Source organism: Tasmannia lanceolata, unplaced genomic scaffold (assembly GCF_043159265.1).
Source record: "Tasmannia lanceolata isolate RefF3 unplaced genomic scaffold, GAP_Taslan_0.1 ptg000013l, whole genome shotgun sequence".
In the NCBI taxonomy this organism is placed as follows: Eukaryota; Viridiplantae; Streptophyta; class Magnoliopsida; order Canellales; family Winteraceae; genus Tasmannia; species Tasmannia lanceolata.
This window is the reverse complement of record NW_027518690.1, coordinates 32,541,171-32,557,385: the sequence shown is the minus strand read 5'-3', so window position 1 is coordinate 32,557,385 and position 16,215 is coordinate 32,541,171. Positions and strand designations below refer to the sequence as shown.

Below are 16,215 nucleotides of genomic sequence, written 5' to 3'. Positions count from 1 at the left end.
TAAAGGTAAATCAAATACATAGTTACAAATAATAATAAATAGTCATCAATATGTACTTACTAATGATGGTCCAAACATCCTATTTAACTCCTCAATTCTTGTGAAGATGGTCCCGATCAATTACTTAATCCCCATAGTGTTACCATTCAGAAAAACAACTAAGAGATATTTAAAAGAACAATCCGGATAGATTACAAGTAAAATTTCGGTCTATTAACCTACGACATGGGCTCATTGACATCTAAAAAGACACCATTCAAAAGAAGAAGAAGAAGATATGCATCTGATAGAAAAGGAAAAAAGACTAGGACATGAAAATTAATGACATGATCAACACTCGATGACACGAGCCACTGAAATGAGTAATTTTGTTTTTGCAGATTAATTGTAAAATAAAGTGGCATTACGTACCAAGGAAAGCAGAGTCTTCCCAATATTGCCATAAAAATTTACAAATGAACCTGCATAAAACAAGGGCAACATGAGGCCTTTAAAAACAAAAGAATCAGATCAAAAGTGGACAAGTCGGTATGAACAGAAAGGTTACACACCCTGGTCTACGGACTGTACACCCAACTGTGCAAAGTTTGTCAAGCCTCCAAGTAAATCAAGTAAAATGTTGCCAATGCTCCATCCTTCAGTGCTTTTCCTCTGAAAGTTCATGCAGACCTAGAAGAAGTTGGTAATGTTCATAAATGTTAGTAGTACGCAAGAGTAGTCTTGGAGTTAAGTAGAGTAGAAGACTTATTAAAAAGAAAACTTATAGAACAGCTAATATATTGGGTTTCAATCAAGTATCATATATTACATTGAAGAAGAGAAAATGAGTTTAGGTAAATGGGTCGATTTCATTTATATGAAATGCTTAATAAAGCATTTGTGAACTGCTTAGAAACCCTGGTAACTAATGATCCTGAAAGTCATAATATGGATCTTAGCCTTTAAGGACATGAAAAATATTACTGTACAGCAGTGCCTTCATTTTGCATGAGTTAGAATCTCATTACTACTGGTTTGTTGAGTAACCAAATTACCATTCCGAAAACTTGTCTGGTTTAATGAATTTTGGGAAAGGTAATATCATTATCAAATGGAAACCTGAGGTTCTGTATATATTTCACGAATACAAGTGTGTCGCCTAGCAGGATAGGCGGCACACTTGTACAAAATTCTCACCAAGTACATAATCCCATACCACTAGTGCAAAATCTTGTCTTGGTAACTGATTGATACCAGCAGCCCCAATTTGACTATCACCGTCCATCAACTAATCACGTATAGTTAACCTCCATTCTTCATGACGTGTCGTAAAGTGTTGGAGTTTAGGGTTAGATTATAGAAAATCGGTTTCATCATAGAAAAGCTAAAGAGAAAAGAAATGGGAATTGTGAGGAGAAGAGAAATTATTCAACTCTCTCATGTGAACCTATATATATATACTAGTAAAAAAACCCGTGCGATGCACGGGCCGACAAAGAACTGTACGGGACCACGTCATAGGTTGATCCAAACTGTCCATTTGATGGAACACAACATAAATAGGTTGTGCCCCAAAAATCATTTCCATAGGCTGATCCTAGCCCTCCAATCTATAGAGGTTTCCATAATGCCTCTTAAATCGGATGGTTAAGATCACCCTATAGATTTTTTATTAAAAAACCTTAAAGGAGGCGGGTAAGATTAAAATTATGTGGCTTTAATGGGTGCCTTTGTTAAAAAGCATAAAGGAAGGGGTAGGATTGAAAATATGTGAGTTGAATGGGTGCATTTGTTAAAAAAAAATAAAAAAAAGTGATGCGTAATTCTCATAGAATTTTCAAAAAATTCTCTTCTTTTCTCTTCTGCTATATATATATAGGAAAACTGTTTCTGCTCTGCAGCGCAGATAACTTACTTGCGCTGCCCTTAAGTATTCGAGTCAGGGACATGTTGACATGCCCTTAAGTATTCCAAGCTGGGATTATAAGATATATTTTCTCCACCTTTAAAGGGAGTGCTAGAATATGTTATATTGTGTTGGAGTATTTTGGTCAAATCACTTATAATTGTAAAGGTATATGTGTGTGTGTGTGTGTGTGTGTGTATGTGTGTGTGTGTGTGTGTGTGTGTGTGTGTGTGTGAGAGAGAGAGAGAGAGGTGTATCTACTTGATCGAGTAGATAACTTATCTTCTAAGTCGCCAACAAACACAGTGGGCCCACACTGTTTGGATGATCCAAAGCATTCATTTGATAGGCCCTGACATAGATAGGGTGTGCCAAAAAAATCAGCTCCTTAGGATCATCCTAACCCTTCGAACTGTGGAGGTAAAAAATGGACGGCATCCTAACCCTTCGAACTGTGATAATCGCATCATTCATCACTTCTTGGAAGTTGGCATTCCAGGGTCGTTTCCTGGCATCGAACAATCTCTTATCTCTAGATTCAAAAAGCACTTCACCCACCTTTTTTAGTAAGGGGAAAGGCGGGGGAGAAAGAAGCAGATTGGTGGCATCGGATCGAGGAGCGGATGGCGGGGATGAAAACTCCTTGCTCAGCAGGAGATGTCTTTCACTGGCTATTGATCGCCTACCCATCCGGAGGGAAGGATCTTGCTTAGTCTTAGTCCGTTTCTGTCGCCGGTTCAGGTGGGGCGGGGAAGCGTTCAATCAGCAGTAGGAGATGACATCCACTCATCAAGTACTAATCTCTCGCCAACTCCGATTTCGGAATAAGATGAGGCTATTTCCGGATAGCAGTCTCAACAACCGGTGTCGGGGAGGTGGATGGATAGCTACACATACTTCATTTCCTGATATATATATATATATATATATATATATATATATATATATGAGTTTTTATATGATGGCCGACCGGGTAATTTACAAGGGCTAGGTGGTTTGCCACCTAGCCCTTGCTATTTTGACGGTCGGGCATCATATAAATTCTCTCTCTCTCTCTCTCTCTCTCTCTTTATATATATCAGGAAAACTGTTTCTGCGATGCAGCAAAAGATAACTCACACATAGTTGGAAGTGCTCAGCGAATTCTGTCATCATAATATTTGTTTATATTTTCAAGCCTTTCATACATAAGAAATCATTTGGAATCTCTTAGGATCTTGGATCCTCAAGGATATATCATTTCGCCCGGATTCTTGTGATTTCCTTTTGATGAAACTCCTGATTTCAAAGTTTGTGGTTTGTATCATTTCCTTATAAATTGTATTTCCATCAGCCACAATCAGTAGGGTCCCTCACTACCAGAGTTGTCATTATGGCCAAATACTTTTAGCAGAATTCATTGCACTTTGCAGGAAAGTTGTCATAAACTATAGAATAAAATTTCCAGCCTACCTATAAATGAGCACCCTGTTCAGACATAATTGCAATTCCATAAAACCCTGCCAAGGGGAGGAGTCCCTGTTCAGACATAATAACATAATCTCAGTTCCATACATCCCTGCCAAGTGTCACAGGCCTTCACCTTTTCCACTTTCCCATATAAACCACTGTAAAATATCTTGAAAGAAGATTATCCCTTTGAACGGAAAGCACGAGTAAATTATGAGAGTATTGTGCACTTTATAAAGATCAAATGCACATGGTGATAAACTATGTACCAATGTGAGAAATATTTAATAAATTGAAAACTTCCATGAGCTGCGCGACGTTTGGAAATTGATCTGTAGGAAATGTCAGTAACCCTAACCTGGGGAATGTATTTGATGGCTGTCATGAAGACCTGTATTGAGCTGCAACAAGCATGCCATTGTTAAAAGTTAATTCAATCTCATAAAATATTCAGTTATAAAATGAATCACACTGTGTAATCTGAAAAAAAAAATCAATAACTTGCAAAAAGAAGAGAAAGGACCATAAAAAAGATCCTAACAATTGATGTACGCCATATAAGAGTATAAAAGATATCAGAGAAACATGAAGAAAACAGAGAAGATTTGATTAAAAGAACTGCACAAGATTGTTCTCTAGACTCTAGAGACTAATCCACACAAATAAACTTCCGAATTCTGAATTTTCACAAAGTGAGATAAAATAGATAATGCTTTCATGCCGAATTTTACACATACAAGAAATACTAAACAAATTCCTATTCTAGTGTGAGTATTAAATTTTAATTAGTTTTTCAGCCTAAACAACTTGCCGAAAATTATAGACTAAACAAAGCTAACTTAAATAGAGTAACTTACTAAAGATAGAAACTAATTCTCTATATCAGAAACAATCCAGAACCTATATAGAAAACTCTAAAAAACTAAAAAAATAAATTCATCATAATTCCTGAAAAATTCAAAATGACTAGAACCCTGAAACTTTGAACTAATTAGATCATTATTGGGTCCTCTACCAAAATCACCATTTAAAATTTATCAGTATTACATTTAAAATTTATCATTATTTTCGTCATTTAACTTTTACTCACATTTGAGGACTACAACAGCTAAATCTTGCAAAATGTCCATAGTAGCCATAGATCTTGAAGAGATTCTCAAAAGAAAGTTATATAATGCAAAAATGGATATTCGGGTGAAACTTATGCCTCCTAAAAGCTCTTGCATCAATTTGAAGGAACCAGGTTTCCACCATAGACTGCTCTGGATAAATGTTTTTGGTGCCAATGGTTGAAAAATGAAAAACCATTTGCAATGGAAACCATTATAAAATGGTATGAAATCCGAATTTTAGCTTTTCTTCCATATGGCTTCGTTGAAGTATTTATGAATGACTCCTGGTATATGTTCGATGGAGATCTACCACTGGATCACTCTTATGACCAACAAAAAGACGCTGAAGGCATAAAAAACAATCTCATAGCACATGTCATGTTCAATCCTTGAATGATAATAGAGGGGAAAATACTTCTAAGATCTATTCAATTCCTTCCAACAGTTATAAACACCAAATGACTGACTTATGGTCTTCACTGATGTGTTTATGTCTCCACTTATAGGCAAAAAAAGATATAAGAAAAAGATTTATAATAATTTTCATCTACAAATAAACAAAAGAAAAAATACCATTTAAATATAGTTTTTTTTTGCAACTTCCTATTAGACCCAGTTTGAGACTTTACTTCCTGACACATATTGTACAAGAAGACCCTACTAACCTTCTGTAGACTTTGGATATAACACTTGTACTGCCTCTGCAAACAACAATTTGTAGCTTGACATTTTATATCAATATTTTTTTATTATTTAAGGTATTGCCTTTTTTTTTTGAAAAGCGACAAGTTCATATATATATTAATATATGAAGTCGAAAAATACAAAAGATAGGGACCAGCGGTCCCCTGCATATTTACAGACATGAAGGATGCCAACAGACCAAAAAACAAAACCATCTTTGTTCCATCAGAGCCAACTACTCCAGAACTCAGAGTTTCTGTAAAATCACTATGCATCAAACTCCGAAGTAGTCAAAATTAGAACTTTTGGAAAAGACTCCCCTGAAGATGAGCACTTCTTTAATTATAGAAGGAGACCCACAACCTCATAGGCGAAAACTTCCTCGTCAAGACTCAAGGTCGAGAGCTCCTCATTAGATGGATCTTTCTCTCTTATTGCACTTTTCCTGGTAATCATTGCCTCTCACTTCTGGATCCCCACCTTCTTATCTTCCTCCCACCGAAGGCGTCTTGAGGTCTTTTCATCCTCCATCACCTTGATAAAGAAAGGATGCTTGTGCATGGGAGAGTGAGATTCTTTCACATTATGCAATCCGGTCAGACTGAAAAACACTTCCAGCCTCCTGTTAGCAGCCTCTTTAAATAACTTTCATTGTCATTTTAAGAAGTCCCTAATAACTTCTCTATGTGTAGGCGAGTGTTTAGAGGCTAATTCCTCCATATATACCATCTCTTTCAACTGTTTTAAGGAGACCTCCATCTCTGATAGTTCCACCGTCCGTTTTCTCTTTTGGCCTAGAATCAATGAGCGTGAAGAAGCAGGGCAAGAGGAGGACGAAGCACTTGTCTTCACAAATCTACCCTTGTCTTCACAAATCTACTCTGCGATATCTTTTGGCACAGGGATCTGACAAACCTAGGAGGAAATTTATGACGATGCCTCTTCCTATAGGGCTCTCTCTTAGTAGGCTCTGATAGCGTGGCAAGGGGAGAAACTAAACCAGGGAGGTTTGAGACTTCCGAGACCCTGACTTCATTTAGAGGGAGGGACAGAAAGGACGTAGACACCGTACCCTGCATATGACCTGGCGCCTTGGCAAGATTCAAATTTGAATTCGAGGGCCCCATTGGGTCTCCTTAGCCTGAATTTCCGCTGAGAGACAAAGCGGCGACCCCTGCTCCGCCTGCAGCTGCTCCGATCTCTGATTGTTCCGAATTGCAACTCGTATCTTTGACCCAATACTCGAATCTGAATGAGGGGTGGAGGTGGCCTCCACCACGGAGCAAGGATTTTAGCAGAAACGAATGCCATACAACTATTATGGTCCCCTTCCATTTTCACTTCCAAAACTCGACCTAGTCAATTACCTAATGCTTCGACTGTCGATAGCACCAAAACATGAAGGGGGATGCCATAAAAGTTAACCCAAAGCGCCTCCACACTTTGGGCATACTCTGTGCTCCAGGTGGAGAGAGAAGTCAAATGACTATCCCACGCCTCCGATCCTTTGGCCAGGATCATGTCAGCTTCCTCATCCGATTCGAACATAAACAAAACTTCATTCCTTGATAACTCACAAGGACAAGGAAGAGAGGGGATGTTCCAGGATCTCTTCGCCCACGGCCATAGGTCATCAAGGGATCCAGACGCATTCTGGTTCCTCCCGACGAGACAACTTTTAAGAGTATCTAGTCTCGTTTCAACCTCCTTACCCAAGATGGTTATGGATGAGACACCCCTTTCAACTAGCGAGGAGATCTGCCCCGAATCAGGCCATTGGTCAGCTTCTTTACTAGCATTATCCAACAAGCCACCCGGGTTTTTCTTTTGCTTACCATAGCTGTTTCCCTCCAACCTAACCAAGTGGCACCTCCTGCATTTGTTCCTCCATCTGAAATTGAGATAATGTCAGGATGAACAACTCCAATCTCCGGGTCTCCAGATTAGCTCCTCCTTGCTTCGATTCCTTGACCCCCTTTGATGGTATGGGGCTGAAACTCCTGCAGGAGATCACGATGGTTTTGCATACACCATCGACAGCAACGTCGCCATTTGAAATTCTAGTAGGTACAGGCCAAGCAGAACCAATCTGCCTCCGACATCCTGGTGAAATCCACACTAGGATTATAATCTAGTCAATCTGGCCTAGGTATTGCCTTTTCTATCTCCCTCTTTGTCTCTTCGCTCTATCTCTTCCCCTTTTCTCTCTATCCTCTCTCTCATCTATCTCTCTTTACAACTCTTTATTATTCACGTCATGTTTTTCATATTCTAGGTGATTTCTCATCTCCTCATTGAGTGTTTTTGTTTTCTATTTGAAATTGGTTTCAAAAGGCCAAAAAAATCCACAAAAACGTCAAAATTGTTAGGGACCTTTTAAGAATCTTTATATTCCATTTCTATGACAAGAAGACCAATTTTTGACATTATTCAAATTATGTGATAATTTTCATCTTATAACTATGGTCAGGTTGAGTTTCTCATCTCATAGTTGAGATTCTGTTTTCTATTTGAAAAATGTTTGAAAATATCAAGAAATTTCTCAAAAATATCAAAAAATGTTGGGGGACCCGTTAAGACTTTTTATATTCCATTTCCCATGACGAGAACACAGTTTTTTGTTATTAGTTTTTCAATTACGTAAAGATTTTCATCTTTTTTTTGGTAACCTGAGAACGAACCTACGACCTCGAGGTTGAGATACAAAACCTCAACCATTGAGCTCCAGGCCCAACCCCAGATTTTCATCTTATAACTAAGTTGAGTTGAGTTTCTCAACTCGGAGTTGAGTTTCTCAACTCGGAGTTGAGCCTCATCTTCTATTTGGAAAAGTATTGGATCTCACAAAAATTATGCTGAGCTTGTATGTAAAGAAGGGAAAAAGGAGATTCAACAAATGTTTGGGAATGTCAAAAAAATCCCTGAATATCGCAAAAATTTTCGGGACACTTTAAGAGTCTTTATACTCCATTTTGTTTTTGACAAAAACACAAATTTATGTCACTGGTTCAAAATTATTTGGGACACTTGAAGACACTTAATATTCTATTTTCTAATAAAAAACCAATTTTTGTCATTCTTTTTCCAATTATGTGATGAGTTTCATCTTATAGCTAAGGTGAGGTTGTTGAGTTTATGTTTTCTATCTAAAAAATGTTTGAAAATGTCATAAAAATCCCCAAAATTCCAAAAAATGTTGGGAACCCTTTAAGAATTTTTATATTCCATTGCTATGACAAAAAAAGATATCTTTGCCATTAATTTTTCAATTATGTAAAGATTTTCATCTTATAAATAATGTGAGGTCGAGTTTCACATCTCGGTGTTGTGTTTTTGTTTTCTATTTGAAAAATGTTTGAAAATTTAAAAAAAAATCCCCCAGATCCTAAACATTATTGGGAACACTTTATGGCTAAATTTTGTCATTTGTTTAAAATTATTGGGGGCACTTCAAGACTTTATATTCCATTTTTTGAAAAAAAAATACCAATTTCTGTGATTAGTTTTCCAATTATGTGATGATTTTAAGCTTATAACTAAGGCGAGTTTGAATTTCTCATCTTGAAGTTGATTTTCTGTTTTATATTTGAAATATGTTAAAAAATGTCACCCAAAATCCCAAATACTATTGGGAACACTCTAAGACTTCATATTCCATTTCTTTTACAATAATACTAATTTTTGTCATTACTTTTCCAATTATGTGATAATTTTCATCTTATAACTAAGGTGAGTTTGAGTTCCCCATCTCGAAGTTGAGTTAATGTTTTCTATTTGAAAAAAATGTTTGTCTAATAACTAAGGTGACGTCAAGTTTCTCATCTCGAAGTTGAGTTTTTGTTTTCTATTAGAAAAATATTTGAAAATGTCAAAAATGACCCAAAATCCCAAAAACTGTTGGGGCCCTCTTTAAGACCTATTATATACCATTTTTTTATTTTTTATTTTGGACAAAACACCAAGTTTTGTCATTAGTTTTCCAACTATGTATGATTTTCATCTTATAACTTACGTCCCGTTAAATTTCTCATCTCCAAGTCGAGTTTCTATTTTCTATTTGAAAAATGTTTGAAAATGTCAAAAAAAAACCCACAAAAATTGTTTGGAAATGGGACCCTTTAAGACTCTTTAGATTACATTTCTATGACAAAAACTCTAATTTTGGTTATTATTTTTCTAATTATGTGATGATTTTCACCTTGGATATTTAGCCTCACCTTAGTTATAACTTATAGGATGAAAATTATAGCATAGTTGGAAAACTAAGTTATGAATATGTTATGATTCTCATCTTATAACTAAGGTGAGGCTGAGTATCCAAGGTGAAAATCATCACATAATTAGAAAAGTAATAACCAAAGTTGGTTTTTTGTCATACAAACGGAATATAAAGACTCAAGGGTCCCTAACAATTTTTGGGATTTTTTGGAGATTTGTTTACATTTTCAAACAATTTAAAATAGACAACACAACCTCAACCATGAGATGAGAAACTCAACGACACCTTAGTTATAAGATGAAAATCATCACATAATTGGAAAATTAACGACACAAATTTGTGTTTTTGTCATAGAAATTGAATATAAAGAGTCGTAAAGGGTCCCCAACAGATTTTGGGATTTTTTGACATTTTCAAACATTTTTTCAAATAGACATCACAACCTCAGCTACGTATGAGAAACTCAATGTGGCCTTGTTATAAGATGAGAATCAACACGTAATTAGAAAATTAATTACAAAAATTGGTGCTTTTTTCATAAAAAAGGAATATAAAGCGTTAATGGGTCGACAATTCTTTGTGATATTGGGGATTGTTTTATGCATTTTCAAATACAAAACAAAAAACTCAACAAGGATATGAAAAACTCAAAGTGGATAATAAAAGAGGTATAAAGGGAGATCGATGAGAAGGGGAGAGGAGAGGGATAGAGAGAAAAAGGAGAGAGAGGGAGGGAGAGAAGAGAGATGGGGAGAGAGAAACGGCAACACCTTAAATAATAAAATATTGTTGATGAGAGAAAATATAGTTGAGTTGTTGAGTTGAGTTGAGTTGAGAGAATGTCATGCTACAAATTGCAGTTCGCAGAGGTAGTATGAGTGTTATTTCCAATGTACACATAAGGGTAGCAGGGTCTGTTTTCTTGTACAACATGTGTCAAGAAGTAACGTTTCAAACTAGTTCTGACAGGAAGTTGCAAAAATAAACTATATTTAAATGGTATCTTTTTCTAAACAAAAAATAAGTTACACATAGCCGTATACTTATCAAAATATGTATTCATGAAAATCATAAAATAATGAAGACATTTTCTTGGCTAGAAATCATATGAACAAATCTAGGATCGTTTTCAACCTTTGAACGAACCTCATGGCAGTAAACCACCGCCACTAACTGTTTTCTCATAAAGAGCTAAGAATTAGTGCTTTAAGCAGGAGAAGTAACTTACTTGAACACAGATATGAGCCAAAGCCAAGAGTGTTTTGGCCAAGCTATAATCAGACAAACTGCGGCAGAAATCCATACAACGGAAGTAATTGCCATACACGTTTTTGAAACCCTCTGGCTTCCACGCTGTATAGAACACAAAGATAAAGTAGGTAAGATTCCACACATTCTCGTCTAAGAAAAACCATATTGTCAACATTTGAAGGAAAACCAATGGCACTTCACAAGGGATAGAATTACTTACATCATAGATGAGAACCTGGAGCAAGGTTATTGCTGTCAATAGAACAGCATGTATCGAGAAGGCAACATCATTTGCAGCTACAGGAATCATCTGTTGTAGAAGAAGAAATCAACATATATAACAACAGATTCGAAAGTCCACAACATTTGGTCCAACTCATGATTATGGTTTTAAATTTTGACCGAAACCCTTTTTTTTTTTGGTCATTTCGGGCGAAATTTTTAAATTCGGGCGAAGTGACCAAATTTCGGCTGAAATCAAACCCGAAATCCTAAATTAACAGATTTCAGTCCCAACCGAAATTTCGGATTTCGGCCGAAATTTAAAACCATGCTCATCATCATAAATGTAAAGGAAGTTTACTTGAATGTAAGCATAACTACCTCATGGATTGAAATAACACAAAGATATATCTCAAAGGCTAGCTTAATTCTAGTTACTTAGGACATAAATTTAGTACTTGGAATAGAATAAATATGAGCCATTTTGTAAGTCCCTGTAATCTTGACTTCAAAAAACATATATGACCAATTTCTACTATCCAACTTCAAAGTTTCATTCACTATCATCATCACCATCACAGCCAAATTTACAAATAAAAAATCTTTAGCTAATTCTAATTATTTTGGACTTTCAATTACGGTTGGGACATTCAATTACGTCTCCATATCGATTAATAACTAGCAATTATTTATGTTAAGTGTAACCCATGCGAGCTCTTCGCGTTATAAGTCATGTGAAGTGCATATAAATATCTTATTATTAGGACTTTAGCATGTTAACATTCATACTCTTCGTATAGTCTTGCACAACTGAGCTACCGTCGGTGTGCGTCCAAACTAACATGGCATTGTCTAGGGTTCAAACCCTCTAGGGTTTTTTATGCTCAAGAGAAGACAACTCGGAAAAGGAGTCCAGCCATAGGCAAAGGTGAGATTGTGGCTCGATATTTCAATTTCTCATCTCCACATTAGTCGTTTTCTTCTTCTTAATTGTTGCAAAGTAGTCCATGTCCCACATCCAAGTCAATCTAATTTATTCTTTCATGACAACGATGCTGCTTTCTTCAAATTTGAAAAGTTCATTATCACAATTTCCACCCTTCCATTACCTCAAATCATCTCTTATGATTTCCTAGTCATGTTTCCCCTAGATTTTTGAACTCATAAATGCAGTTTCAGTATGCCTGTTCCTCAAATCTGCTTTCCTTTTGCATAGGAAGAGAAGTTCATCCATTGTAAACAAAAGAAAATTACAATGAACTAACTCCATCCTGCAGTGAAACTACTCAAACCACAGTGGAAACAAACCTACTTGCTTGGCCAAAAACCTATGGTGGAATATAAACCAATTTAACTGTCTTCAAGTTATCAGCAGAAAAAAACTTGCACTAGCAATTATCCACCATAGGTGAAGTATCACAACAAATTTATGCATGAAAACACAAATAAAATAGTATCAAGATCAAATTTACCTCGCAAAAGAGAATTTTCGTTAATTCATGGAAACTGTACTTCTGGATTTGAAGCCAGTCATTACATAATTTACAAGAAATGAATCAGCTCGGGGTTGCCCTCTTTGGGATCTCGAAGGGTATAGCCTTCACGTTGAATCAGGAGGCCGTACTCTTCTCGATAGTGAGTGGCCACCTAGAGATTATGAGCTCTAGGACCCAAAAATGACTCTGCTTATGAATCTGGATCTGAATCACCTTCTGTGGGGTAAGGGATTCGATTAAAATGCATATGTTTAGGCACCACCCTAGCCTGATCGTGTGATTGATCTCTACTTTGGGGGAAGGGGCACGTTTCTACTCATTATTCATCCATTTCTGCCCTGCGACTCGCAATCTTCCCTTGATTTTAGAAGAATAGCAAAGCAAATGGAATCAGGGGAATTGAGTGCACCTAATATTTTAATTGGACGTAGCAGATTCTGTTAGGACAACCAGCATCGTCTAATAGGATTCTACTCATAGCCAGTCGTTGATTTGTTGAGTCCATTCGACAAGCTTCCTGAGTAGATCGTCCGATCGGACCCAACTTCTCTGGTCCAGTATTGAACTTTTCAGCTTGCAAGAATTGTGAGGGTTCTCAGATCCCAAAGGGAGTCCTCCTAGGTTGTCCTAGGGGGTCAGTGCCAACTCATTCTTATAATTCTCTTCTGAAAAGAAAGGCTAAACAGATTGTGGAGAAAAAATTACGAAATATTTTACCAGCAAATCTGCTCCATTATACTAGTGTTCTCCTTAGATCCTTTGCGAGAACAGTGATTGGATTTGGTGCTCGAGACTTATTGGAGTCTCAAGGTCGGACATCCAAATCTTCAACTAAATGTGAGAATTCCAGTAATAAGCAAGGTTAGCTTACGAATTCATGTAAGGTTAGTAGTCCAATACACTCATTTGGCTCGTGCCTCGAGGGAGTAGACTCCAAGAATGTAAAGTAACATTACACTGTTCAAAAGAAGACGAGTGTTTTACCTGCAGGACAGGTGTCGGTGGTTGGCTGTTGAGTTTCCCACTTCTCAGTAGACCACCGGTGCCTTTAACTCCCTTGGCTTCCACTCCTTGAGTAGAATTCACCAAAAAGTTAGACATTCATGGGCTTTTCTTGAGTTTTTCCATCCTATATATTGTCTGTTTGTTATATACCGTCTTTGTCATATATCTCATGTGTGTATCTTGTCTCTATATTGTGTATTTATCATGTGTCCCTTAATGGGGGACTTAGTCCCTATTTATAGTGGCCGTTGGAAAAAGAACGTATTTTTGCACAAAGTACTGATCGGACAACATCTCTGTCCGGTTGGACACCCACTTTTTATGGAGGTCATTAGAGGCTGGTGGCAGCTGTTAGTGAGAAATCATGCCGCCAGTGCCAGCGTCAGAACAATTCCTTGCCGGCGTCAACCATGGTCGGTGGTTTTTGATCGGACATTTTGATCAAACGGTGTTCGATAAGACACTTATCCGGTTTGATCTTCGTTCATTCGAAAATGACTTTGAGAACTTGAAAAAGTATTGAAAAAGTGAAATTATGATTGTGAGTTGATTCTATGAGATTCTTTACAGGTGCCAGCCATGGACGGTGGTGTGTGAGATAGGACACCATCATACACCTTTTTGGAATTTTTGAAGATCTGATGAGTTCAAAAAAGTGTTTTTGTACAAATTTCTTTCTTTTATTGGAAAATCATTAGGTCTTATATGTCATTAACTCCTTTTTCTAGTACGAAAACACAGCTCATCTTTAATGTGTAATTTGACAGTGACCATCATTGGATGGCCCTACGGGGATTTTGTTATGTTTTTTAACTAGAACACACACATATATGTATATTGAAGTCATGGGGTAGGAAGACATACGCTACAAATTCTCTCTCCTCTATTCTCCTCTTCTTTTCTTTTGAGTACAATTTTATCTTCATACTATCTTTTCTACATTTATGAGGTAGATTAACAATCTAGACAGGGAATCACAGTAGGATCCATGATATTGGATAACTCTCATCTTCTCTTTCAGATTCATCTATTCGATATGATATTGTGTTTTCTCCCTGGAGACTGCTTATCCCTTTTTGGATTACCTATCTTTTCTTTTGGATTATTCCATTAGATCTGATCTTCTGTTCTCTCCTTGGAGACCGCTTATTCTTTTCTTATTTTTTCTTCCTTGGCTTTCAAGATGAAGACAAAGATCTGAAAAACCTAAATCTAGCCTTCCACTTCTTAGATCTTTATGTTTTTTTTAGAAAAAACCACCCTTGGGTGCTCATTGTAAATTGAAGTTTTTAACTTAAGTTGGTCTACCCGAATAGGACCACAAGTATGAAGATTGGTTTCGAGAGAATAAGTTAATTAATACACAGTTGTGGCACTCTATGGAACCAAAAGTTAGTGCTCATGTCATGCTCTTAATACTGCCAATGACATTTGGGAGTCTATTCGAGAGAATATTCTTTTGAATCTAATATCTCCAGAATCTTGGCCTACTTGAATTCCTCGTCTCAGCAAGGAGACAAGAGTCTCAGTGAATACTGCAACACCTTGCATGGTGTGTAGGAAGAACTCCATGTATAACAACGTTGACCGATGACCTACCAACCTTAAAGCATCAACTTGAGAAGTTCATGGCCACAAAATTCATCTCCGGTCTCGGGGTTGAGCCTCTGGGTCAATTTGTAAAAGATTATGTTCTTCAACCGTGAGCTTGGATGTTCAATCCCATCTTACCTACCAAAAAAAAAATTCATCTCTGGTCTTGGCCCAGACTATATTTATATACGTGGACAAATTTTGGTAGTTTAAGAACTACCCTCTCTGAGTTATCAATAACCTCAACTCCAACATATAGGACTCTCGTCCAAATCATCTTCCCCTCAGATTATTGGCATGGAGTTCACGTTGGCTACAATGGTTGGTCACAGTGATGGTGGTTGTGGCAGTGGTGGTTTTGGCTGTACCCGCAAGTGTGTATATTGTGGTCAATCAAATCACAACTCTGAAACGTGAATAGAAAATTTGTTAGAATTACTTGGGAAATACAGGTATTGCTTCTTTTCTCACATTTCAGACACTCATTCACTGGATCATCGACTCAGGTGCATCTAATCATATGATGGTGTCTTATGTATTTAGCTCTTTTGACATCCTCCGGTAACTTTGGTTGATAGCTCCCTTACTAGTGTGACTCATCATGGTATTGTGCCCTACCAAGTCTCTTTCATTATCCTCAAGTCTGCATGCTTTGAAATTTCCTATTAATTTATTATCTGATACTAAACTTACTACATATCTCCATTGTTCATTCCAGGTTCTAACGGCCAGGAGGGTGATTGGTGAAAGGGTTGGTTGAGTCACTTGGAGACTACTCCCAGCAGCAAGCTTTTGGCTGTGTCTGTTATCCTGGTATATATAAGTTTATAAGTGTGGATGATCTCAATTGCACAAGTCTGGACAGAATTTGATGAGTGTGATTTGTTGGCAATAGTTAAAGAAAAAAAGGACAAATGCTTGAATAAAAATTTCAAGAGAAAATAAAATATCATCGCTCAAGTCTAATTTGTGAATTCGTGTAACTTCTATATTTGGAGATCCCTTCCCTTGATAATGTCATCTCTAACGAGTCAACAAAAATTAGTGGAAGCACATTTCAACTCCCAATCTTCTCCATTGCATCTATATTAAAGATGACATCTGTTAAAGTATAAAAGATAAATAACGCCTTTCTCCCACAGCTTAAGCTTTTGGAGAAGTTGGTAAGTTAACATGGTATCAGAGCCAAAGGTCTCGAGTTCAAACCTCCCGAATAGCAAAAATCCACATGCAATGGTCGGCCCAAAGTGGGACCACATGTGCCACGTGTTTGCCAAGTGGGCCACACGTGCGGGGGAG

At 37.1% G+C, this 16,215-nt stretch overlaps 1 protein-coding gene across 1 annotated transcript in view; it reads right to left on the bottom strand.

The window, feature by feature from the left end:
• LOC143890022 (PQ-loop repeat family protein / transmembrane family protein) overlaps positions 1 to 16,215 on the bottom strand; it is a 37,475-nt gene that overhangs the window by 6,036 nt on the left and 15,224 nt on the right. The window contains exons 3-7 of the mRNA XM_077394527.1: positions 10,821 to 10,910; positions 10,578 to 10,702; positions 3,693 to 3,735; positions 552 to 669; positions 412 to 461 (exon numbers count right to left, since the gene is read on the bottom strand). Of these exons, the coding sequence (XP_077250642.1) occupies positions 412 to 461; positions 552 to 669; positions 3,693 to 3,735; positions 10,578 to 10,702; positions 10,821 to 10,910 (426 nt within the window). The remainder of the gene's footprint in view (positions 1 to 411; positions 462 to 551; positions 670 to 3,692; positions 3,736 to 10,577; positions 10,703 to 10,820; positions 10,911 to 16,215) is intronic.